A 23,978-nucleotide genomic window follows, 5' to 3' on the forward strand; every position below is an offset into this window, starting at 1 on the left:
CTGCAACGACAAAAATATAGAGCCCGCTTCAAGGCAACTCTGACAGTGTGTGAGAGCTGATGACCATGGAAAATATCTTGGATCAACGAGTCGTCCACGCCGTACTCCTCGCGTTTTGTTGTTTTGTCGTGGCTGCCCGGGGGCGTGCATTTGCACATACATCAAATGCTCCTACTGGCGCTATTCCGCATGAGGCTCGCCGAGTAGATCAGTACGCAACTTGACAACCCGAGGATCTCGCTTTCGTCGCATAGTCTCACGAATTGAGAACTTGCTTTCTCTCTTGCATTTGCGCTTGCGGGAGGGATACCCTGAGCGATCTGTGCCGCCCAAGGGAGACGTGGGTCCTGGACTCCTGGTTCCCGGATGACTCATTGCCGATGGTTCGAGGCTGACATGGGAATCACGACTGAAGGCATCAATTATATACACCGTTTCGCGCGGACTCGCGCAGACGCGTAACGTTTGCTTCTTGACGGATTTCTTTCTCTACGTCGTTTCGCCTCTGCTCAGACAAGTCGCAATGGCACCCTCCGCCGAAGCCATCATCAAGCAATACGAATGGAGCCCGGACGGCATCGAAAAGATATCCGCCCGCAAGGTGCCCAACCGCATCGAAATCGTCGAGCCAGACCCCTCCTGGCCGCAGCGCTACGAGCTCCTCAAGGCGCGCATCGAGGCGGCGCTCCCCGCGTCGACGCTCCTGCACATCGCGCACGCGGGGTCCACGTCGGTGCCAGGCCTGCCCGCCAAGGACGTCGTCGATATCGACGTCGAGGTGGTCGACCCAACGGACGAGGCCGCTTACGTGCCGGCGCTCGAGGCCATCGGGTGGCACTTCCGTACGCGCGAGCGTAACTGGCATCAGCACCGCTTCTTCAACAGCTATGACCCGCCAGCGAACCTGCACGTCTTTGGGCCTGATTGTCCGGAGGTGGCGCGCCATAGGGTGTTTCGCGACTGGCTGGTCAAGAACGCCGAGGATAGGGAGCTGTATGCGCGAACGAAGCGGCGGGCGGCTGAGGATGCGGTCGCGGCGGGTGAGAGGCTCATGACGTATAACATGCGCAAGGAGCCGGTGATTCGGGAGATTCTGCAGCGGGCGTTTCGCGACGCCGGGTATATCCAGTAGTCGGGGATAAACACAGTTGGATACAATTGGAATTTATGCGTATTTTCGTGCTGCAAGGCCCGTTGTCATGGAGCGCGCTCCAAGGCCTGGACGATTTTCCTCGCAGCTGCCAGCGGCTCTATGGTGGTGGTGTCGATCTCGAAGCCAAGCTCAGGAAACTTGTAGATGAAGAGCTTGTCAAGGAAGCGCGTCATGACGTCTACGTCGACGAGCTTCTTTCGGCCTCCGCGCGTGCGGTCCGGGTTGACGACGCGCTTGAGGTTCTCGTCGCGCGAGCAGGTGAGGTAGACGGGGAGAAACGGCCGTCCGGCCTTGCTCGCCGCGGCTTGGTGGCCCTGTGCCCACGCGACTCCGATGCCGTCGTCAGATAAGCAGTCTGAGGATACTACTCAGTTCAAGGAGTTCATAAAGTCACGGAAATTGTGTAGTACCAGTGAATATGATGGTCTGGCGCAGCTGCTCGGCGCGATCGCCGCAGGCGCTCTCCGCGTCCGTCTGCGGGTGCACCCACTTGTCGAAGGCCTCGAGCCGCACTCGCTCCCGCTGAGCGGTGTAGTCGGGGTGGTCGCGCGGCAGGTCCACGACGTCGATCAGCTGGTGGTTGTCGATGAGGACCGAGCCTGCGATGAGGCGCTGGAGCTCCCTGGCGACGGTGAGCTTGCCAACGCCAGGGAAGCCATTGATCCAGACATGAGGGGCTGCTTTGGTCATGAAGACAATGCGCTCGACTTGAAGACGGAAGAGCTCGCGGAGACATCCTGGCCCGAGAATGACGGCGTATTTATTTGGCATGAAATCGCATCTCAGTGACTCATGATGCCGGATTACCGGGTACACCACCTCGCCAGAATGACTTGCCCAATTGGGATTCGAGAGTCCAGGACCCGTCTGGCCGTACCAATGCGGATTACATTGCGAGAAGTCCTTGTCGCTGTTTGCAGTTCTTAGTCGACACGAGCGAGGAACGAAGTTGAAGAAACCATTGTTCCTCAGTTGTTGACGGCTGACCACAGGTTGTTTCGTCCCGGCGATGTTACAGTGCAGTGGGTGGGTGTCGCTGGGTGAGTTGGTGCTGTCACTGCTGTGCTGCGTTGGGTCTACTACCACGTTGAGGGAAAAGTGGACCCGGGAGCCGGCCCGAGAAATTTCCACTTCCGCTGGGAAGTTCAACCCGGGCCAAGCATCACCAACGACCTCGCCTTGCTCCTTACCCGTCATCAACCGTCAATTGCAGCAGCGGACGTCGAACCCACCGCGGGACAGCCATTATGCAGTCCCTCACCCGCCTGGCGCGGCCACTGCTCAGCAAGCCACTCTCCTCCGCCAGGTACGCAGACTGTCACGGAATCTACCAGCGCTCGCCGTCGCATCATCATCACTAACCCGATTCCGCCGCAGGACATTCACCACCCTCTCGCCGCTCCGCCCTTCCCTCACGCCTCTTCGTCGGCCGAGCGCCTTCACGAGCTTCACACCCGCGCCCACACCCGCGACTTCGACCGGCGCCGCCATCGCCGACGTGGTTCCCACCGGCGCCGTCTCGTCCCACCCGTCGCTGGCCGGCGCGCTGCAGATGCGCTTCGGCCCGCGCAACACGATGAACGGACACACGCGCCTGGTGCAGAAGAGGCGGCACGGCTTTCTGTACCGCATGAAGACCAAGACGGGGCGGAGGATCCTGCTGCGGAGGCGCCTCAAGGGGCGGAGGAACGTCGCGTGGTGATACTGGGCGAATGGGCAGCGGAAGACGAGAAGAGGGCGGCCCCAGGAGGACACGATACGATACGATGCGAATGCATGGCCTCTAGATGCGGACTGCGGCATGGAAACCTCTACCGGCCTTGTATATTATGTAGCAACAAGAGATCAAACCGACTCAATGCATCACACGAGACTCGGGGCGGGAGCGACGTGCCCTGTCGTGCTACTGACGGGAGAGCCAGGAGATGGCGCACGGAGAGTCAAGCTTTGACCCGCCAAATCTGAAAGCCGCGTACCCCCTGCGGTGATCGCCCGAACGCGGATCATCCCACAATCGACATCCGAGCTTCGATCGACCCTATCGTCGGCCAGACCCGTGGAAGTTGCGCGGGTCTCGGCGCGGGTCTCGACTCCAATTCAGCCAGACAGTCGGACTTGAAGCAGAACCGGGATGGAAAGCCTTATGAAGTACAGTAACAGTTCATGGCTTATTTGCCTTATCTGACTCGAGGTGCGCTACTCTACAGACAGCGCACAGCAGGGCATCCGTCGTGGATGTCAATTTGGCCCATCCCCAATTGCCCACCTTGGATCAATCTCAATCTCCTCGATGCCGACAGACCCCTTGAACTCCCTGGCGGCAAGCTCCTTGTCGAGAGCCTCAAACGCCTTGTCTAGGAACCTTCTCTCTCCAGGGATGTTGACGCTCATCGACATCCCTGCGTTGACCATTTGCTCAAAACAGGCCCTGGCGGGCTTCGCGACCTGCTCACCGCCCCCACGGTAGAGTTCTCCCAACCGCTGTCTCCAAAACAGCCACCTCGCCAGGCTGAAGCCTTCGTCCTTGATGCCGGCCGCAACCGCCAAAGGTCCAGGAGAAGCAAGGGCCGCATCCTCCTTGGAGAGGGCAGGGCGGTGGTTGTCCAAGGAAAGCTTCGCCAGCTTGCATTTGCCGTACTTGAGCCACTCGAGGCAGGCGGGAAGCAGATCGGCAGCGGTAAGATCCGGCTGTTGCGAAACCTGATCTTCGGCGCTGGAGGGGGCCCGTGGCCTGTCCGTTTCCAGCACCTCCTTGAAAAGCCAGAGGGCAGCCTGGGCGATCTCGGCAGCGCGAACCCCGGCGCCGCAGAGCTTACCAGACATAACGGCGAGACTCTGGCGCTCGGAGACGGTCAGAGTCCTGGACTCGTTTGTCCAGAATGCATTCAGCTCTTCCGCGAGAAAAGGAAGATCAGCCCACGGCCGCTGGCCGTTGGACAAAACGGCTGCTTCTTCGGCGCCGGCATCCTTGTTCCTTCTCATAATATTCCCGAGCTCGCGAAGCTCTAGAATGAGCGTCACGAGCCTGTCGTGCTCAGCGTCGACTGACGGTATAATTTTGGCGGCATGGATCAACTCATCCCAGACATCATGAACATCTGTTTCGACGCGTGAGAGGTCGTGGTCAGAGAGGTAGTCCATGCCAATGCGATGTAGATCATTGCGAAGGCCATCGCAGATCTCTGCCGCAGTCATATCGGCATGGTCGAAGGCCTTGCGCTTCTCCTCGCGAGTTTGGAGTGGCGCGGTGCAAGAGCCGGAGGCACATTTATCGGTGTCCATGACGAAAGCAGAGGTCTTAGCGTGGCAAGAGAAATGAGTATTGATGGCGAGACAATACAGTATGTTGACTAGAAGGTGAAGCTTAGCTATGGGGGAGCTCTTATACGCTGCTCCATCGCTTCCTAGATGACTAGACATGGTCAGGCAGCAGCAGGCAACAGCACTCTGACTGCACGTGTCTTACCTAAACTACCTATGTTAGAAAGGCTCCGAGGCTGCTGGCTGACAGGTCAAAAATGTTGGCCTGTCGTCTCAGGTGACGTGGCGATCAGCACTGCCCTACAGAGGTATGAACTTGCGCCATGTCGCTATGCGTAATGAGCTACGGTAATACATTGAAAGGCCCAAGCACACCATTGAAGGTCAGCACGATACAGCATGATGAGCGTCTGTGTACAGTACTATGCTGTAGCACATTCGAATGGTATAGTAAAAATTAAATGGCTCACCGTTGCGCTGTAGTACAGTATACGGGTTGCTAGGTCCCATTCGGTGGGCTATGTTCCATGCACATGGTCCAAGCTTTGCACGGCCACCAACCTGACCATCGAGTCTCGGCATACGGCATAGGCTGTATTGCACTGACTATGCTGCAACGATCGTCCAATACAGGCTCGCACGCTCCTGCGATCGTCGAGCAAACGACCGAATGATACGGTGATCCTCGAAGTTGAAGCAGCCATGTTACGGCCGGATATGATCCGTCGGGCTCACAGCCACGGAACGTGGTCATTCATGTCTCCTTTCCCGCGGTAGACCGCCTTTTACAAGACGCGTCTGATCTGCAGACTTGCTGTTATCATCATTGTACAATCAATACTGTAGAAGAGAGCAAGATCGGACAGTGGAAAGATTATAAAAGCTATCCTCTGCCTCTCAACTGCTGTCTCTTGCTCCTTACTCAACCAGCTCAACAACATCTGCTTATAACTTATCGTCAATCAACTTCTCATACCATCTTCAAAATGAAGTTCCTCACCAACATCCTCATCCTCGGCGCCCTTGCCGCCCCCATCCTTGCCTCGGCCTTGCCCCAGCCCCAGGACGGCGACTTCGATTCTCTTCTATCCCCTAACCCAGAGTACGATGATGGTGTCGAGGTCTTCGGCAAGAAGGTGAGGAAGCTTCCTGACGGCTTTTGCATACCGGCTCGATATCTGTTCTATATCTCGCCCAGTGCTAACGAAATTGCGTCTGCAGAAGTGCAAGGGAGAGTGCAACGTGAATGGCTGCCACTGCACCCACCCCGTTCGCGTTTGCGGTTGCCCCAAGTCAGAGATCGGCCATGAATGCTGGTGCAGCTAAAGCATCAGACAGTTCATGAAGCTTGTAGTGCACTTCGTACTATGCCGTTGGGGCTCACCTTTGTCCAGACAACCTCATTCATGGCGGAAAACCACCGGCTCAGCCCCAACTCACCGGTACAGCATACAACGGCTCCTTTGGTTCAGTATCGGTCGTTACAGAGAGGCATTATCGAATTCACTATTGCGGACATAACCTACATCTCCCTTTTCGTCACAAGCAATTAGACTATGCATAGCTAGACACTGCACTATTGGCCATTTATACAATACTTTTGCTCTATATTCCCTAATCATTTGGGCGCGCTCGCGTATCGTCATGTGTTGTGCTGTAAGCTGCCGCTTCCATTATAGCGGTTGTGCTGTTCCACCCGCCTGAAGTCCGTATCGTTGTCATCCAAGATTGCAGCGACCTCAACTCTGCCAGGAAGCTCCTCTTCCTTACCTGGCAGCTCTTTGACGATGCGCTGAGAGAATTATGTGAGTCGTAATTAACGAAGAACCTGTGGTCGTCAAGGGCAGACGCTCAGCCGTGGCGCCGCATTTCACCACCTATGGATGTCGAGTCGCCAGCCCCTGCGGGTGTCGATCCCAGCGAATGTCAACCCCTGCACGAATTTGCATCCCGCGCCAAAATCATCTCAATCGACGATTCCCGCCCCTCACCCCGCTAGAAGAGGCTGTGGCCGAGGACGATGCCGCCCCTGACTAGCTCATTCTAGTTATCTAGTTGTCATCCAGAGCACCAGTTCCAAAGAATGACAGGATTTCCGCACGAACCCCAAGCTGATCGGGACGCCGGGGCCGTGGCCCCCATCCCTGCGCTTAAGCTTCGTGTACAGTGATTGGACTGTTTCACGGCAGGAGGTCAGATTGCCAACCTAGGCCTCACGCCGCGATGGACGGTCACGCACATTACGGCTTACAGCCCCCAAACCTCTACCCATCGGTTGACCAAGGTCTAGGCGCGCTCACGTCAGTGTCTCATTGTATATCCCCATGTCAACAGCCGGACTGCGAGCCCTAGCTTTGCCGTGTTCTATTTCCTCTGGACTACATTCGTTTCGCAGTGGATGCACCGTGCCATCATCATGGCGTCGCCTCTTAGTACCGTCTCTGCGTCTTCACCACGGCAAGCCCACACAGAGTATGCCGATGGACTCGAGGCGTACATTCCTGGGACGCAGGACTATTACGACCAGGAATGGTCTACGACTGGACGTGAAAGCGGCTTCGATCACTTTGCGCCGCGCGGAAGCGCTCAAGCATACGGCCAAGGACCGGAATCGTCTATTCCAGCGACATATGGAGCTTTCACCCCGACTCGTTCCGCGACTGAATACGGGAGCGGGCTCGAGTCTTTCACCCCATCGTCGGATCTGAAGGAAGTGCATAACCCAGCTGGCGGCAAGGAGGTATACCATCCCGGCGCAGAAATGGAGGCATATACTGCCCGAGGAGGGGCGCGCCTTCAAGAAGCGAGAATTTTCGGCCTGCGAAGACGGGCATTTTGGATTGTGCTCGCCATTGTCCTCATAGTTGTCATTGCGGCAGCTGTTGGAGGCGGTGTGGGAGGGACGCTCGCGAATCGTCACAACGACGACAGTGACGCGAGCTCGAATGGAGGGTCGAGCGGATCATTGGTTGACGCAATGTCTATATTGCCGAGTACATCACTTGCAGCCGTCAACTTCACAGACCAGTACGGGTACGACAATCTGCTCGTCTTCTATCAACTGCGCTCTCTAGCCCTGGCCCAATCAGCGTTCAACTCGTCAACGGGGAGGTGGTCGATGTTGCTGGTCAACAACGATACGGGCACGATCAAGAACGGAACGGCCCTGTCGGCAAGCATCTTCTGGCGCAGCAAAGAGGTACGCTCCCTGTCTTCTCTGGATCCCTTCGCGTAGAGTACTAGGAACACTGCTTAACAAAGACGCAGAGTCGCGACACGCGAGTCTACTACACCAGCCCCGATAACAAGATCTATGGACTGGTTGTCGGTGGACAAGGCATTGCCACGACCGAAGCAAGCTGGTCGCCCGTAGCTGGCGTATCGGGGAGCTTTCTTGCCGCACCGAACTCACGACTCGTCTCAAGTGGGAAAGAGAATGCCGACTCGTATGAGGGCGATTTCCTCATGTACCAGGACATGTCGGGAGTGATACGAGTCCAGCGGCGTGAGAACAAGAATGATGGCAACGACGGCGGCAAAGCCGGGCAGTGGTCATCGTCCAACGTGCCGTTCCAGCTGGGCCGGGCGACCAACGGTTCAGGGATGGCACTGATTCCCATTTACAACACAGGGCTCCGGGCGCTTAACCTATTCTACAACAACGAGACGGGCGGCAAGACGCTCACACACGCCAAACTCATGCACAACACAGCCTGGACTGGTGAAAGCCTCCCAACAGGGCTGGACGAAGGCGAGACAGTGACCGCGTTCTCCTGGGGTTACAACGGCACCGAAGTGCATGACAAGAAACCGAGACGCAGAAGCAGGAGAAACCTAGTGGTTGCGAAGAGCAACGCGACAGTGCATGTGCTCACATTGAAGACCGGGCGCAATGTACAGCTTACGGCTTTTAGCGGGGGCCAGTGGTCGTTTAAAGGGGATGTGCCAGGTATCCGGAAGCGTGGGCAGGCACCACGAATGGTTGCTGCAAGTCAGGCGGGGAGACTCTACGGTGTCGTGAGCAGCGGCAGTGGTGATGGCGTAGAGATTGTGGAGTGGAAGTGGAAGAGCGGCGAGGAGTACGAGGAGGTGGGAGTTGTTGACGCAGCTATAGCGTGAGCAGAGAGCGATAAGCTTGCCTTTTTGGTTCTATGTTTTAGGAAACGACACCTGGATTCACCTAGCACTTCTGCCGTACGGTGACTCGCAGCCAGTGGCTCGGTAATTGAATCGTGACTGACGCCAGCAGTCAGTGCAAGTCCCTGCGTGGGCTGTGGCGGCGGCGCGGGCTCACCCGCCACATGCAGTTGCCCCATACGGACGCCGAAGACTGAATATCAACAATGTGAGGGATACGCCTGACCCCAGTGGGCACCCTGGAGCGAGCTTCCGAAAAGGTCAAGTCGACGTGATGGTGGTGGCTCGGGGAATGGCGGGCCGCGCCGGATGGCCGGGCCGTGAGGCGACCTAAATGATGTTCGATTGGTACGGATAAGTTGACGTTGCCGGCTTGGGTGCACCTGAGTTTGTCATCAACGTCATCAACGGAGATAGATATCCCGATTGACATTATTCCGAGACTCGTCAATGAACAACACGCAGGACCACGTTCCCGACGGTGCCAAACCCGAGATGACGCTTGTGGGTATGCCAGTTGAGCCAGAAGCACCATCACCACCGTTCACCAGGAAATGCCCGCAATGGCTCAGCTACAGATGACGTGCCACTGTGGCAACGTCAAGCACGACCTCACCGGCGCCGCAGACGCGGGCGACATTGCGCTGTGCCACTGCTACGGCTGTCGGCACTCGACCGGGCAGCTCTACGCTTCGTACTACAAACTCAAGCAGAAGAGTGCGCTGCCGCTGTTGTCCAGCCCAGCGATCTCGAGATACGATTCTGCCGAGCCACAGCAGGGAACTACACACCCTGCGGCGGTTTCGCTTTACTTTTGCCCGACCTGCGGATGCCACGTCTTTCGGACCATCGCTGGTCCCGAAGGGACGAGCATTGAGGTCGCCACGGGGACGCTTACTGATGGCAACGAGCTGTCCGCAGCCAAGTTTGCGTCTCACGTCGGTGTCGATGAGACTCGGGACGGTGGCTTGACAAAATGGCTTGGTGAGCTGCCCATCAAAAACGACGTCGAGGGCAACGCAAAGCACTATTCGGCAGAGCCTGCGCCAAGGGGCCCCGAAAGTCGTGAGACGCTGGAAGCGTCGTGCCTTTGCGGCGGCGTCGCCCTGCGCATCACACGCCCCAATGCCTCAAGCCTCAAGCCTCATTCTGGTTTCGCCGACATGATCATCCCGTTTCATACGGGCGATCCGGCTATCAAGAATCCAGAGGACGTCAAGTGGTGGCTGCGCGAGAACGGCACCAAGTACATGGCCGGGCTGTGCGCATGCCAAACCTGTCGACTCGTGTCGGGCTTCGAGCTGCAGTCCTGGGCGTTTGTCCCGCGGACCAGCATTGAGTATCGTGCTGATACGGATGGCAATGGCGTCGTTTGGAAGGTCCTTGATTTCGAAGGCTTGCGGGCGACGGGAACGCTGCGCGGGTACGAGTCCTCACCGGGGGTGATGCGCGAGTTTTGTGGCGGCTGCGGCGCGACGGTATTTTGGCACGACCGATGGCGGCCGGAGCTGATTGACGTGAGCGTGGGACTGCTGCAGGACAGCGAGGGCGGCGTCAGGGCGGAGGGATGGCTCAGTTGGTGGATGGACAGGGTGAGCTTCGCGGAGGATGTTGTCCTGGGCCGCGACGGTGTGCCGCTGGACAGGGCTAGATGGCTGGTTGAGAGCGTCGAGAAGAACATGAGGGCGGAGGGAGGCGGGCGAGAGCAACGGTGATGGCATCTACGGAGTACCTGCCATCTGCGCCGCGTGGGTAGTGAGTTGGACTCCAGACTCATCCAAGATCGTGGCTTTGTCGGCACCTCCCAGTAGCTGAATCGACGGGCGCTGGGGTTTGCTCTAGGCACAGGCGTCGAGAAGCGCATAAATCGCTAAGCAACCTGCCATGGGGCGCTTGACCGCTGGTAGCAGTACCGGGTCCTGCATGACGATGTCCGCCGGCGCTGTGAATGTTGTGCATGCTTTGCTGTTGAATGAATTAGGAACCTGAAGCTCTGCAAGACTGTCCTGAAACCGGGCTCTGGCATCATCGTCATCAAGGAGAACCTCAGCACCACCGACGTCGACGTCTTTGACGATGAGGACAGCAGTCTGGTGTCACCAGGTGAGTGGCATTCCCTCGTATTCATGCCACCTCTAACTTGAGAACGGACGAGACGCGACGTTTCGGCGCATCTTTGAGGAGGCCGGCCTCTCCCTTGTCAGGACGGACCTGCAGCGTGGGCTCCCAGAGGTGCCGCCAGTTACACTGCTTCCGGTCAGGATGTACGCACTCAAGCCCTGAGATGAGGGCCAGCTGCAGCATCGTATTATTCGGTCTGCCTGCATGCGAGGCAGCCGTCGGCCTTGATGCGAGCATACCGACTGCGCGTGGATGTTGTCGTCTTCTGAGTATGCGAAGAGGCGGGAGTTGACGGGATCATGGTGAGAACTTCCGCCTGGCACGGTTGCATCGTGCTCTCAGAGCTCATGGCGCAATCGCTCCCACTGTCTCGATTCAATTTGGTCTTTTGATGCGACTGGCGCCCCAATTGTCTCGCTGGTTTCCTAGGGGCCTATGCCGAACCGTTGAACTGGGGCCTGGGGGCAACATCATGGTCGCCTCCAGACACCTGGGTATGGCTCTGTGCAGGAGCAGTTACGACCATCAAACGAGGGCTATTAATGCGAGCAAAAGTTTTGCCTTATGCTCGTTCTGACACTCGGCTAGACTCGGGCTCTGTCGGATGCGTGCCGTTTTTGACAAGCTCGGACACGGCTGGTAGACCGACACGCCGAGACTGACCGGCGCTGCCCACCGACGATGCGACGACAACTCGCCGGTCTAATGCAGGTCCCCAAGTCTAGATTGGCGATATATGAGCCGTCCGTCCTACCTCGTATGATTAATATCTTGGCTTTATTACTATGCCACGTATTTCTCTGGGCCAATTCTCTCGTCTGCATGGCTGACATGTGAAGGATGGGACGAGCCGGTGCGGCTCATGACAAACCGGGAACGCTGTATGACGAACGAACCTATCCATGCTATGCATCTCAAGGCATGTACTCCCTTGCTGCGGTTCGTCGCTGTCGCACGCATCCGTGCCGCCTCCAGCGTGAGCACTACATGAATGAGAGTCCCAACCTCAACCCTTTTGACTGTTTGCATTCAAAGAGTTGAGACCTTTAAGTCCGACAACTAGCACGAAATGCCCTCAAACCAGGAATCGCTCATGATTGAACGCGTCATGAGAGGGGTAGTTGAATGAAACCTGCAAGCTTGACAGAGCCATGCTCCTATGTCGGCACTGCAAACCCGCCGTTACACGACTTGGCAGCCGAGACGGCAGAGCCTGCATGTAGGTTCAAAAGTCCGAGGTGGTATCCACCGACGTGAGCGGCAGGGAGTGAGATGCAACCTTATTTGTGCTTCTCGCGGCGTCGCGGCGTTGCCGTGCGAGGACAACACGGCAACGCCTTGGGACGAGCCCACGGTTTTGCGTATGAATTTGCAAACATAAAAGACGGAGATTCGTCTCACCAAGCAGCGATTTCACCAACCATTCTACTCATCAGGCATCAGAACAAAGTAGCAACATAGCAACAAAATAACCTATCTCAAAATGAAGTTCACCCTCCTCGCAAGCAGCATCCTCGCGGCGGCATGTGCCCTCGCCAGCCCCATCATCGAGGCCCGCGACAAACACGTTCGTTCTCTGACTACCCTCCGTACTGGCGATGCAGCTGACACGCTCCGGCGATATAGCTGATCAGCTACTCCTTCAAGGACGGCCAAGCCTTCCTTGACATTGACCAGGAGGTCCGCCGGTACGTGCTCGCTCGAGAGATACGGCGCCAACGCATTAAAGTTGACATGACCTAGGATCATCAAACAGGCCACGGGCACGGAGTACTGGGTCTGCAACCGTGCTTTCCCTCCTACCTGCTATCCTCCGTGAGTTTGAGTACCCTCAAAGTTTAAATCTTGCGTTGCCTGCATGGCTGTTGCTGACTGTGCGATGCTCATAGCCCGTTGGAGACGGATGATATTGAGAAGCTGGAGGCTCTGGAGGGGGTTGTCGTCCAGATCATTGTCCGTGAGTAATGGGCTTGAAATCGCCTGGCCTGTGCGACCTTGAGTCCCGGAGTCAACTGGGGATTGACCCTCGCGTGTGGTGGTGGTGCCGCCTCACTACGGACCCAGGTTGCAAGGGAAAAGGGACAAAGAGAATCATGTCACGGGAACGGTCACTGTATGATTCGTCATATCGTTCAAGGGTCATCAATTATAACCACGCTCTTTTGCCTACCTCAACTCCACACACCTCTCCTCTCACCCAGGCTTTTCGCTCAGCAGCAAACCCCAACAACACAAGCAGCCATGGCTACGAGTAAACCTACATTGATGTTTCCGCCTCTCAAACTTTCTCAAGCCCAGGTGATCAACCTCTGAGTAAAAAAGTCAAACTTGTTGGTTGAGACGTTCTCGAACAGGGACGTCTTGAGAAACTTCTTTCCCGGCGCGCCTACGGCAACCGAGTAAATCGGGCTGTTGTTCAAATGACTAGTCAGCAAACGTCGCGCATCTGATGGGTAGGTGATTGGTTTCCCATCTTATTGCATCAGAGCGATCATACCTTCCGCAGTTACCACAAAAGCTTCGCTGATGAGCAATGAGAGTTAGTGGGTGGACCGAGCCGATGCAGGCTGTAGCACATCGGAATGCTCACCATGCAAACATTGCCCGACGCCGTGTCGTGGTCCGCATACGTCTTGAGTGTGCCCTGCGCGTCGTTGACGGTGATCTCCTCATCGGCGAGGACGTAGTTGATTGAGGCCGCTGGATCTATTAGCCAAAGAGGCGCATGAGGTTGTGTCTGACTCGCGGGGACATACGTCCTCCTGCCCGTCGGCAGTTAAAGCTGAGCGCCTGTCTTAGCATTGTCAGGCCCTCACATGAAATGAACCACAGCAACTCACCAATGGCACATGACCGTTTGCGTAGGCTCTTTGGCGAGGGTGACTGTGATGGAGCCGCAGTTGCAGCGCCCGCTTGTGTCGACTGTCGTTGCCATTGTTGCAGACTTGTTGGGCGAGCCAATTGTTACGTTCCCTCTCTTTGTTTCTGGTATTCGGTCTCGCTGTGATTGACAGCGCGTGTTCGAAGGTTTCGGAAACCGGCTTGTAGGCTTTTATACCAAGGGCGGCGGGGTGTTGCGAAAGGATGCCTGCTTGGTAGCTGACTGAGACCGACAGGCCCGGTTTAGCTCTGCTTTATCAGCGGCCCGTTGCCCTCTCGCGCTCGCCGAGTCCTTCCGTTTCCGCCGCCGTCAGTGGGGCCGGGACTGGGAGAATCAGAGTCGGGCGGTGCTGGCACTGCTGGGGATGGGCCGAGTACCCCGCAGGCTAGGGCTGCCGACGCGGCCTGCTTAAATACGTACGTAGCTGTGGGTGTGCCTTGGACGACGACAGAGCGATACCCGGGGGCCCGGCTATTCAGAGTTTCTTGTAGATAGATGGAGATGAGCCGCGGTGGCGCACTTGCGGGGTCCCGCTCCCCCGAATCGGGTATGACTAGGCATTCCACAAGGATGCCGTGCACCATATGTCGTCACACGTGGATTCAGGATATTGATCTCGCTCGGGACCGAGACGTCTCCGCTGAGATCGGTTGAACAGGGGCTGGCCCGATCTTGCCTTCGATCGTCAGGGACACGGCATAGCGGCTGGAGAGGCAGCATCGCCCAGTGTCACTCATGAGAATTCGGAATGCATCAAGTTGAGATGCGTGGCTTTTTGTACGGCTTGGTTTACGTGTCGGCTCAAAAAGAACGCTTCCCCAGTAGACAAGATAACACTATCAAGGCCACGGTGCGCGCTCCACCAGCTGAAGTTGCAGCGCCGAAGCTTGTTCCAACGACTCCTCGCCTTGAGTGTTTTCCTCCGAGAGTGCAACGCTCACTCTCGAATTGACGGTCTGCCCGCATCAAATAACCCCACACGAACGCCGTTGGCGACATGTCCGCGGTGGCGCATTCTCGACACGTGCCGAAATAAATACCACCGCCGGCGGTACATATGCGCGCTCGTCCGCAGCGACCCTTACAGGTTTACGCGGACGATCGGCTTGATCATGGCAGGCTCTGTTCGGATGACTGCCCCATCCTTGCACACACGGGGCCACTAGTGTTGCCAAGATCGAAAACAAAAGGGCATCAATGCTTCAAACCTTTTTCTAGCCTTCGACCCCATCCGCAATGGCTAGAACCATGTCAGGCAGAGAGATTCCGTGCAATAGCTCTTCGAAAACAGCAAGGTCATACGTCTCTGCTTGTGGGTGCATCTGCCTTGCTGGGCTTGAGAGGAAGGATATCACGGGAGATGTCGTACAACCCCGCTTGAACTCAACATAGTAGAATGACAGGAAAATTATAGTCAAGTGCAAGATTTGATAGATTGCATGTCTAGAACATCGACTGGTAGCTCCATGTGTTACTCCGACCCGAATCACTGTAGCTTCACACTTGAGCCACTCATGTCCTTCAATGCAAATTCGCGGTCGGAATACGATCGCAACGCTGGGCATCACACACGAACCAAACGCATTGAATTGCAATGCGTAAACCCTATACCCCGAAGGCATGACAAATAGCAAACAGGTGATTGTGTTACCACGCCACTCCCGCCGCACGTTGACCCGGCCTTACGTACACCGCGTGATTTGTGTCGCACGCTCATAACTGCACTGAGCGTTCTCAACAGAGCACTATAGTGTGAGCAAAAATGTCAGTATATTCCAATCTCTGAAGTCGTTTGGCAAATCCACCATCAGAGCTTGAATGAGACCACTTACCGGCCTGTCACAAGGCGTGAAGAAAGCCCGGCCTGCCACGTGGAAGCGAAGCTGGCACTGCCACCCTGTATTGCCCTGGACGCACATCTGTAAAGGGACACATGTCAGTGTCATTCGCCACTAAATGCTGAGGCTTTGGCAAGATCATCTTACCCCGTATTCGATGGGAGGCCTCTTCACAGGCTCGGGCATTTTCAGCTGCCCTGGCTTCATAATATCGTCGCAAGGGTATGGAGGGTCATTTGGAGCGGCCTGAACGGCGACGGCCAAAGTAGATAGAACGAGAGCGATGTTGGATTTCATGGCTAATGTTGTAGGGTGGTACGTGATTGTTGTGCTTTATTCTCCGGTCGTCTATGCGATCGAGGATCGAGGGAGCAAGCAGGGCCTTTTATCCCGGTGTTCTGTCTCGGACTGATGATTCAAGCCGAACAGCGGCGCTTGTCTTATGGATCATGTCGTGGTATCCCAAAGGGTTAATGGCTGCTTACGCGTACGCATTCCCGCTGCTTGTCTGAGGATCGACGCACGGGTGGTATTCCCGTCATCGTGGTCGCCAGAATTAGTTGCCCGCCCAGTGCGCACGGAGACGGTGGTGCTCAAACACGTTGCGGACAGGACTGTAGTCAAAAGACTGTAGCCTCAACATCAGCACGGTGATGCTCCTTCAACGCGCTATGGGCAGAAGTCGGAGCAAGCAGCCACTTTCTACACAGGCAGTTGAGCTCTGGCCATGCACCAGGCATTCGTCACCCGCTACGCCGCGGCAACCAGCACGTCAATTTTGGAGCATTCACTGAGGAATAACTTGTCTCGGAGACTGCGTGCACGGTGGCTCTGTTTCACGTTTAAGACGATACCCAAACTCGAGTGTCGTCAGTGGCTGGGATTGGACCGTGCGGTCATGCTTCGCGCTTAACGGCCATGTATCGAGATGACGGGTCCTCGAGTATTGAACTCATGGTCTCCGAAACTCCTTCATTGTAAGGGATGCGGATCTCGGATGACGAATTCCTGCGATTGAGGCCTTGGCCACGTGTTGTCTTTTTTTTACTTCACTGCATTTCTTTTGCAAGATATGTTTCATTTCTGCTCCGTAGTGGTAGTTGCGGGCAAGACGATCAACAACCTGGACACACTACCGCTTCTGTTGGGATAACAAGTAGTGAGGAGTGGGAAAGATTATACTGTAGGTTTCGAGGAAATCAGGCCGGAGGATGAGACGAGGATGCAAGCAAACGTAGGGTGACACGACGAATGGAGAATGCTCGACTCGAATTCACCTCTAATTGATTGGCTGCACTAAAGTACATGCTTCGTTGGCTAGTCCAGCTCAGCGGAACCAAGACAGCTCATGGAAATGAACCGAATCGTTTTCGTCCCTGCCCATCGCTTAAAGGCAGTAGTCGGGATTCTCGGTGTCCGTGCCGCCGCAACCCCGAGAGCAGAACTCACGGTAGGCAATGTCCCCCTTGTCGAGGCAGTCAAACTTGGAGTTCTGAATGTGCGACTCGTCCGTCGGCTGGTTGGCAGCCTTGAGTGTCTCGATGATGTGGTTACGGTAGTTGCCTGGGCTGTTAGTACATTTTGCCATTGAACCTTTCGGGGCAGTGTGCTTACCCTTTCGAAGCAGGGACGATCCGCAGTAGACGCCTCCGCGGTTGCAGCTGTCGGCCACGACGGCGGTGGCGGAGGCAAGGATGGCAATGGTGACAAACTTCATGCTGACGGTAGTGAGTATTCAAGTTGAACTGTTTAAGCGTGTGAAATGTGAATGCGGTGCTGCCGATGATGAGTACGATGATCTTGCGAGAACAAGTGATCCTTATATACTTTTCCTCACATGACAACTAGGGAGGCTGAGCTTTCGGACTGTCGGCGCCCGATGCTTAAGCGACACCATGAAGATCAGCACATACACGACGCAGGTGATATTTCCAGACGTCAGATCATATCACCAGTGCGCTTAGACACGACGGGATCATGGCCAATCAAGCAACGCAGGGCTTTCTTCAGAGCCACCCGAATCCTACAGCGTATATGCGTGGCCTAGCCGTTCTTGGAGTTCTTCTCTCCTCGGTACCGTCATTCTCTCGCGGCGCGGGATTCTCAGACAATGCTTCCTTCGCGATGTTACTTCGGTGCTCACGTTGTCTCCACTCATTTCGAGTCCTTAAAAAGTTTAGAGTCGCTTACCGCAGGTGCGCAAGTTATGTCTGCCGCGGGATGGACCTAGCCCGGACATGCCAGGGGGTCGAGGTGCCGCTGACCTAATTCAAGACTCAAGCACCGAGAGTCAACGGTCAAAAGACGATGAGCACTGATGCAGCTCTTCAAAAGTGTCGGCCCACTCGTCCCACTGAGCCGCGACATGAGCGGGGCTTCATGTTCGTTGACGAAGGTCGACGCCGGGCCGTCGCTGGCGTGTCGTTGACGATCTCCGTATTTCGGCTGCCGTAAGTTTCCGGCAGGCATTGCATGTGGCTGCAGTGCGGGTTGCAGTGACGAAGAGGCAGCATTAATATCAGGGGGTACGGAATGTGGGTGTCGCATCGAGTCTACCGGGGTATGTACAATTTCTGGTCTCTCTACCTCATAGCTGCTACTAGAAAGGTGCGATATCTCGGTGTGCCCACATCACCCGAATCGTGACCGAGGGTAGTTCTCACACTGACATGGAAGCCCGCCACATCTTGTAGACGTGGAATAGCAACTGTAATGCCTGTACATCAGCTCCAACATCTGAACAGCCGGGAACCAGGCACCCGAAACCGGCAGTTGACTGGAGGACGCGACTTGTCCCTCACTGTGTATTTGACGTTGATGGAGCCGCCGATATCGGTGCGCGTCGCGCCCATGAATGAGGCCACGACGTAGGGCAAGAAGAGGATGGGCATGGTGACTAGCTAGCTGGTGCATATTTCCAATGTGAGCTCGCCAGGTGAACCGGGAAAAGATGCCAGGCCGCGGTGAGCAAGTCAACTCTCAATCCGTCGTTGCCCGAATGTTTCGGGGCGGCGGAAGTCAGGGGACAAGGGCAATTGAGCACTTACCTTGACCGGCACTTCACGGCCCTGGGACGGACCGTCTCACCTGGCGGCCTCGTCGTCACGATGATGCCGTCCTTGAAGCCAAACTCGCCCGCCTTACATGATACCGCCCGCCATCGCCATTTTGCTGTCTGTCAGCCATACAGACACACTAGCCCTTGACCATGGATTGCTGTGAAAGGCGGCGGTCCTGGGGCCGGACGCTTCTGCCGTGCCGTGTGGGCAGCACGGCGGACTGGACCGCGGGATTCAAAGGCGGGCGAGGCTGTCGTGAAATGAACTATGCGACGGCATTGATGGAGTGAATGTTTGGTGGTCGATATGTTTGACAGTCGGCGAGAGACCTACCGGGCGGCGATAGGGCCGTGGACGCATTCTGAGGACGAGGTGAAGGTGGTGGTGACTTGTGAGAGGGCCTATGACTTGTGGCAGCCCAATTGCCCATGCGCGTATCGATGCTGTGCTGCAGCTCATAGCGGCTGCTGAGAGAGTCGTTTGTTGTCTCAGTTGTCGAGTCCCTCTGTTGGCATCCAGAAGAGTGCATGTCCGAGAAAAGGCACGATCGACAGCCGCTGGCGTGTTGCGGACCAACTGCCACGCTCAACCCCGCTGTCTCAAAGAACGACAGCCGTAGCGAGTGAGACTTGTGGTTTCCGGGACGTTGGGTTGGACGTTGTTCAAGCTCATGATCCGCATGGCGCTGCACGTATAAAGTAGGCCCTCCCTGCTTGCGCCTACATGTAACCGCAGCCGATGGGAGATGCGCTGTGCTCACAATTTTCTTTTCCCTCCGGCGAATAGGTTGCCGCTTACGACCGCCACACTGCATCCTGTTTCGGCCGTTCGCTTCCGCTGTGGCAATCGTCGTTTGTGCCAGCCATGCGGTTGGCCAAGGGGACGGATGACTCCCTCGAGTCCCCGTTCATGAATCCATGACAGAGCTGGCTCAGCTGGACTCGTTGGGAGGCCATCCCGCCCACCGGGGACAATATGACAGGCAAAACGCGGTTCATGGTGCAAGAGGTCTCGCGGGGGTGTCGATCACCTGCCAGACACCGCCTAGCCGGCCCCTCGCAAAACGCTCCGGGGCAGGCTTTCTGGGGTTAGGCATGGTTGCTTTTTGGGGATCGTGGCGCTGGCAGCTGGGTTCCGAAGAAGCGCAACAGGGCAGCTGCGGGCAGGCAGCAGTGTTTTCGGAACCGGCACTGGTTTGCAGGGTTTCCCTTATTCTCGATTCCGAAGGGCGGAGGGGAGCCGTTTCCGCGAGGGCATGGTGCTCGGCCCGCAGCCACCCGCCGCCGCCGCCGCCATCGTCGGCAAGCCAGGTCAGATATTGTCCTCCCGCCTCCGTCGTCCTTGCATGCGGCTGCTGTCGTAGTCTTATCTAGTCTAAAATTGTAGGCTGGACGCGCACCGCTACCCGCCGTAGTAGCGCCACGAAAAGGGCAAGAGACGATGTGGTGACACTGCACGCACACTTGCGGCGGCTGGCGGGTGCAGCACGGTCGCATTGGTAACGGCGCACGGGAAAAGATGGATGGATGGCGGTGGTGGTGGTGCAATAGCGTATATGATCGTCGCCATGGCCCGTGGACGCACATGCATAGAAAAGAGAAGGTCTCGCTGTCTGCGCTCTGCACGCACTCGATGACTTGCAGCACGGACGTACGCACACACTGACTTTCATCCACGCCGTGTTCAAGTCAATGTCGCACAGGACGTGAGACGACAGACCCCATAATGGCGACGACACTACCAGAGGGTCTGCATGAGGCAGACCACGGGCGGCACGAGCAGCAGCAGGAGCAACAGCAAGCTCGGAACCTTGACCAGCGCGGCGACGGAACAGCAGAGAGCATCGACTCCAAGCTGGGCCCGCACACCGCCGCTTCGCATGTCGAGGCCCAGGCAGGACAGGAGGCGACGGATGAGTGAGGATGCCCTTCTGTTTCTTCCTAAAAAGGCTACGAGAAAGATTTGTTCCAAGGGGATCGATGTTGATGAATGCTGCAGATATGGACATCCGCTCGCCGAGATCGATCCGGTGCATGAGGCGCGCATCCGCCTGAAGATGGACTTTGCCGTCGTGCCCCTCGTCAGCCTGATATACCGTACGATGGCCCTCACCACACTCCCAGCGGGTGTCTAGTCTCAAACTGTCAAAGACGGCCAGCTGACGTGCGAGAACAGTCCTCTCCTTCATCGACCGCTCCAACATCGGTAAGTGAAGCCCCCCACATCGTCTCGTTCACCCAACAACATGGCATCCGTCGACGTCGGTAAAGCGTCGTCGTCCACGCGCTCCCGAGTCCCTCCCGACCAGACGTGCCCTCGACTTACACGCACGCACAGGCAACGCCAAGCTCGCCGGCCTCGAGCACGATCTCGGCATGCACGGCTACGACTACAACACGGCCCTCTCCGTCTTCTACATCACCTACATCGTCTTCGAGATCCCCTGCAACGCCGCCTGCAAGTGGCTTGGCCCGGGCTGGTTCCTGCCCGCCGTGACGCTCGCCTTTGGCGTCACCTCCATCGCCACGGCCTTTGTGCAGAGCTTCCGCGCGCTGTGCGGCGTGCGCTGCCTGCTGGGCGTCTTCGAGGCGGGCATGATGCCCGGCATCGCGTACTACCTCTCCCGCTGGTATCGCCGCTCGGAGCTCACGTTTCGCATCTCGCTGTTCATCCTGTCGGCGGCGCTGGCGGGCGCGTTTGGGGGCCTGCTGGCGTCGGCGATTTTGGAGCTGGATTCGTTTGGCGCGCTGCGTTCGTGGCGCATGATTTTTGCGATTGAAGGTGCGTGGTCGTCGACTGCTCGCGTGTCTCTGAGTCCTGGCCCCTGAGCCTCCACTGCCCCTTTTTGCGGCCGCTTTCGCCATCCCCCATGCACGTTCGCAGAGGAAAGGAACTGACGAGAGACTGGTGTAGGCATCGCGACGTGCGCCCTCGCCCTCGCGTCCTTTGTCCTCCTCACGGACCGCCCCGAAACCGCCATCTGGCTCACCCCCGCCGACAAAGCCCTCGCCATCGCCCGTCTCAAAGCCGAACGCATCGGCACCACCGAACTCGTCGACGGCTTCAGCACCGCCAAGCTCCGCGCCGGCATCCTCAACCCCGTCGTGCTCCCCACCTCGGCCATCTTCCTCCTCAACAGCATCACCGTCCACGGCGCCTCCTTCTTCCTCCCCTCCATCGTCAGCACCCTCTACCCGGACCGCTCCGTCACCCAGCAGCAGCTGCTCACCGTGCCGCCCTACGTCGTCGGCGCGACGGGCTGCGTGCTCCTCAGCTACGCCAGCTGGCGGCTCGAGCGGCGCGGCGTCTTCATGGTGGCCTGCGCGCCGCTCGCGGTGCTGGGCTACGCGCTGTTCCTCGCGCCGGGTACGGGCGCCACGACGCGCTACGGGGCCATCTTCCTGCCGTTCTTTGGCATGTTTGCGTATGGCGCGCTGACGAACGCGCATGTGGCGGCGAATGTCGTGTCCGACACGGCGCGCGCGTCGGCGATTGCGACCAACGTCATGTTTGGGAACATAGGCGGCCTGGCGTCGACGTGGGCGTACATACAAAAGGACGCGCCGCGCTACAACATCGGCAACGGGCTGAACCTCGCGGCGCAGGCGTCCATGTTTCTTATTGCGCTGGGGTTGTACTTTTGGATCAGGCGGGATAACAGGAGGCGTGCTGCGAGGGATGTTCACGGCGCGCTGGAGGGCAAGACGGTGCAGGAGATTCAAGACATGGACTGGCACCACCCGGGGTTTCGGTGGCACAATTGAATGCGGAATAGAAAAGACTATATTTGGGGGTCGCAGTTGAATGGGTTACAGTAGACAGTTGGGTGTGTCTGCCTTGGCGCATAGTGCATGTTCAGCCTCAATCTGCGTGACTCACATGAGCGTCACCGTCTCACCGTCGTATCACCTATCGTCGGATTCTAATGATCAAAGCCTCCCACTGGGCGCGGCCGCTCTTTCTGAACCTCCAACTCACCTGCAAGCATTGATCGTCAACGTCTTCGGGCTTCATCCAGGACACTCTCAACATGGATTCCTCATCCACACGACTCAAGATCGCTGTCGTGGGCTGCGTACGCTGTGTCGCAAACATGTCCAGGCTTCTTATCTGACGTTGAGCAGGGCCACGGCAAGCTGGATTTAATATACGCCACTGCGGAATCGCAATGCCGCCAAAGGGGATGGTCCATTTCAGACCTCGATCTTTTGCTAGTCTGCGGTGATTTCCAGGTTCTTCCTCCCTGTTGCCGCCCGCTCTGCTGCCTTCCTTACTCACACCGCGCAGGCCGTGCGCAACGCGCAAGATCTCAATTGCATGTCGGTCCCGCGCAAGTATCGGGAGCTCGGCGATTTCCACAAATACTACTCCGGCGCCGCTGTCGCGCCCGTCCTCACGCTCGTCATCGGCGGCAACCACGAGGCGTCCAACTACCTGTTCGAGCTCTATCACGGCGGATGGCTCGCGCCCAAGATATACTACCTCGGCGCTGCGGGCGTCGTCCGTTATGGCCCTCTGCGCGTGGCCGGCCTGTCCGGGATATACCAGCAAAAGGACTACCGTGGCCCTCACCACGAGCGGCTGCCGTACGAGCGCGACGACATCAAGAGTGTGTACCACGTCAGAGAGTACGACGTGGACAAGCTCCTCAGGCTTGAAAGCGGCGTCGACATAGCCATGAGCCATGACTGGCCGGCTTGGGTTGAGCTATTTGGCGATTACCAGAGCTTGTTTGCGCGCAACCCGCACTTCTTATTGAGTGCCAGCAAAGACGGTTTGGGTAGCTTCCCGGCCACGGAACTCCTGAACCACCTCCGTCCTGCCCACTGGTTCTCGGCTCACATGCACTATCGCTTTGCCGCGACGATACAGCATACGGCGGAGCGCATCGAGGACACCGTGCGGGCCCTGCCCATAATGGCTTCCACCCGTGGAAAGCTACCGGTATTCAAGTCGCAGCGAAAGTATTTTGTCTCTGGAGTTAAGCCTGCTGGGGCACGGCAGACCACGGACTTTCTCGCGCTCGACAAGTACAAGGAAGGCCGTTCTACAACCAACTTCCTGGACCTGGTTGAGATTGAGGTCCCCATGCGAGCAGAAGATGCTCCGTATATGAAGAAGCGGGCAGGAAGTGACAAGTTCGACTTGTGCTATGACGAAGAATGGCTCGCCATCACCAGGGCATACAACGACTCTCTCCGTGTTCAGGATCCAGAGACGCTCGTCGTTCCGCCGGATAAGGGCAAAAGCAAAAGGCCGTCCGCAGGTAGTATTAGGAGACATAGAGACTGGGTTCGGCTCAACATTGTAGACAAGGGGCTGCTGGAAGTGCCGCGGCGATTTTCCGTGCACGCGCCGGTCCACAACGCGGCGATGGGGGAGACGATGGAGATGCCGCGCGAGTATCCGAATTCGCAAACTGTGCGGTTCGCTCAGCTCCTGCAGGTGGAAAACAGGTTTGTCCCGAGTAGAAAGACGTCCGATGATGGGGACTCAATCTTCGAGAGAGATGGGGAATAAGATCGTGA

General features: G+C 57.1%; 12 protein-coding genes across 12 annotated transcripts; 8 read left to right on the forward strand and 4 right to left on the reverse strand.

Annotated features, from left to right (window-relative positions):
- Nucleotides 1-523: 523 nt before the first annotated feature.
- Nucleotides 524-1,132, forward strand: PLICBS_009106 (uncharacterized protein; the record flags this gene model as incomplete). The annotated part of the gene is made up of 1 exon (XM_018327891.1): nucleotides 524-1,132. The coding sequence occupies one exon, from the start codon at nucleotides 524-526 to the stop codon at nucleotides 1,130-1,132; it is 609 nt and encodes a 202-aa protein (XP_018173607.1).
- Nucleotides 1,133-1,197: 65 nt separating this feature from the next.
- On the reverse strand, nucleotides 1,198-1,924 carry PLICBS_009107 (uncharacterized protein; the record flags this gene model as incomplete). Its single annotated transcript, XM_018327892.2, has 2 exons — nucleotides 1,198-1,508; nucleotides 1,564-1,924. 2 exons carry the CDS (start codon nucleotides 1,922-1,924, stop codon nucleotides 1,198-1,200), a joined length of 672 nt encoding a protein of 223 aa, XP_018173608.2.
- Nucleotides 1,925-2,400: 476 nt separating this feature from the next.
- On the forward strand, nucleotides 2,401-2,855 carry PLICBS_009108 (mitochondrial 54S ribosomal protein bL34m; the record flags this gene model as incomplete). The annotated part of the gene is made up of 2 exons (XM_018327893.1): nucleotides 2,401-2,459; nucleotides 2,531-2,855. 2 exons carry the CDS (start codon nucleotides 2,401-2,403, stop codon nucleotides 2,853-2,855), a joined length of 384 nt encoding a protein of 127 aa, XP_018173609.1.
- Nucleotides 2,856-3,391: 536 nt separating this feature from the next.
- Nucleotides 3,392-4,435, reverse strand: PLICBS_009109 (uncharacterized protein; the record flags this gene model as incomplete). The annotated part of the gene is made up of 1 exon (XM_018327894.2): nucleotides 3,392-4,435. The coding sequence occupies one exon, from the start codon at nucleotides 4,433-4,435 to the stop codon at nucleotides 3,392-3,394; it is 1,044 nt and encodes a 347-aa protein (XP_018173610.2).
- A 965-nt stretch (nucleotides 4,436-5,400) lies between these two features.
- Nucleotides 5,401-5,740, forward strand: PLICBS_009110 (uncharacterized protein; the record flags this gene model as incomplete). Its single annotated transcript, XM_065601553.1, has 2 exons — nucleotides 5,401-5,550; nucleotides 5,636-5,740. 2 exons carry the CDS (start codon nucleotides 5,401-5,403, stop codon nucleotides 5,738-5,740), a joined length of 255 nt encoding a protein of 84 aa, XP_065457625.1.
- A 1,090-nt stretch (nucleotides 5,741-6,830) lies between these two features.
- On the forward strand, nucleotides 6,831-8,533 carry PLICBS_009111 (uncharacterized protein; the record flags this gene model as incomplete). Its single annotated transcript, XM_018327895.2, has 2 exons — nucleotides 6,831-7,613; nucleotides 7,682-8,533. The coding sequence occupies 2 exons, from the start codon at nucleotides 6,831-6,833 to the stop codon at nucleotides 8,531-8,533; spliced, it is 1,635 nt and encodes a 544-aa protein (XP_018173611.2).
- Nucleotides 8,534-9,114: 581 nt separating this feature from the next.
- On the forward strand, nucleotides 9,115-10,834 carry PLICBS_009112 (uncharacterized protein; the record flags this gene model as incomplete). The annotated part of the gene is made up of 3 exons (XM_065601554.1): nucleotides 9,115-10,262; nucleotides 10,533-10,654; nucleotides 10,707-10,834. The coding sequence occupies 3 exons, from the start codon at nucleotides 9,115-9,117 to the stop codon at nucleotides 10,832-10,834; spliced, it is 1,398 nt and encodes a 465-aa protein (XP_065457626.1).
- Nucleotides 10,835-12,155: 1,321 nt separating this feature from the next.
- Nucleotides 12,156-12,637, forward strand: PLICBS_009113 (uncharacterized protein; the record flags this gene model as incomplete). The annotated part of the gene is made up of 4 exons (XM_018327897.1): nucleotides 12,156-12,239; nucleotides 12,299-12,360; nucleotides 12,416-12,487; nucleotides 12,562-12,637. The coding sequence occupies 4 exons, from the start codon at nucleotides 12,156-12,158 to the stop codon at nucleotides 12,635-12,637; spliced, it is 294 nt and encodes a 97-aa protein (XP_018173613.1).
- A 323-nt stretch (nucleotides 12,638-12,960) lies between these two features.
- On the reverse strand, nucleotides 12,961-13,607 carry PLICBS_009114 (uncharacterized protein; the record flags this gene model as incomplete). The annotated part of the gene is made up of 5 exons (XM_018327898.1): nucleotides 12,961-13,081; nucleotides 13,170-13,195; nucleotides 13,263-13,372; nucleotides 13,429-13,454; nucleotides 13,513-13,607. The coding sequence occupies 5 exons, from the start codon at nucleotides 13,605-13,607 to the stop codon at nucleotides 12,961-12,963; spliced, it is 378 nt and encodes a 125-aa protein (XP_018173614.1).
- Nucleotides 13,608-16,778: 3,171 nt separating this feature from the next.
- On the reverse strand, nucleotides 16,779-17,108 carry PLICBS_009115 (uncharacterized protein; the record flags this gene model as incomplete). Its single annotated transcript, XM_018327899.2, has 2 exons — nucleotides 16,779-16,954; nucleotides 17,006-17,108. The coding sequence occupies 2 exons, from the start codon at nucleotides 17,106-17,108 to the stop codon at nucleotides 16,779-16,781; spliced, it is 279 nt and encodes a 92-aa protein (XP_018173615.2).
- Nucleotides 17,109-20,175: 3,067 nt separating this feature from the next.
- PLICBS_009116 (uncharacterized protein) lies at nucleotides 20,176-22,214 on the forward strand (the record flags this gene model as incomplete). Its single annotated transcript, XM_018327900.2, has 5 exons — nucleotides 20,176-20,366; nucleotides 20,449-20,546; nucleotides 20,626-20,655; nucleotides 20,788-21,231; nucleotides 21,364-22,214. 5 exons carry the CDS (start codon nucleotides 20,176-20,178, stop codon nucleotides 22,212-22,214), a joined length of 1,614 nt encoding a protein of 537 aa, XP_018173616.1.
- A 266-nt stretch (nucleotides 22,215-22,480) lies between these two features.
- On the forward strand, nucleotides 22,481-23,970 carry PLICBS_009117 (uncharacterized protein; the record flags this gene model as incomplete). Its single annotated transcript, XM_065601555.1, has 3 exons — nucleotides 22,481-22,525; nucleotides 22,575-22,682; nucleotides 22,738-23,970. 3 exons carry the CDS (start codon nucleotides 22,481-22,483, stop codon nucleotides 23,968-23,970), a joined length of 1,386 nt encoding a protein of 461 aa, XP_065457627.1.
- Between the last annotated feature and the right edge of the window lie 8 nt (nucleotides 23,971-23,978).

Source organism: Purpureocillium lilacinum (genome assembly GCF_023168085.1).
Source record: "Purpureocillium lilacinum CBS 284.36 DNA, scaffold_7, whole genome shotgun sequence".
In the NCBI taxonomy this organism is placed as follows: domain Eukaryota; kingdom Fungi; phylum Ascomycota; class Sordariomycetes; order Hypocreales; family Ophiocordycipitaceae; genus Purpureocillium; species Purpureocillium lilacinum.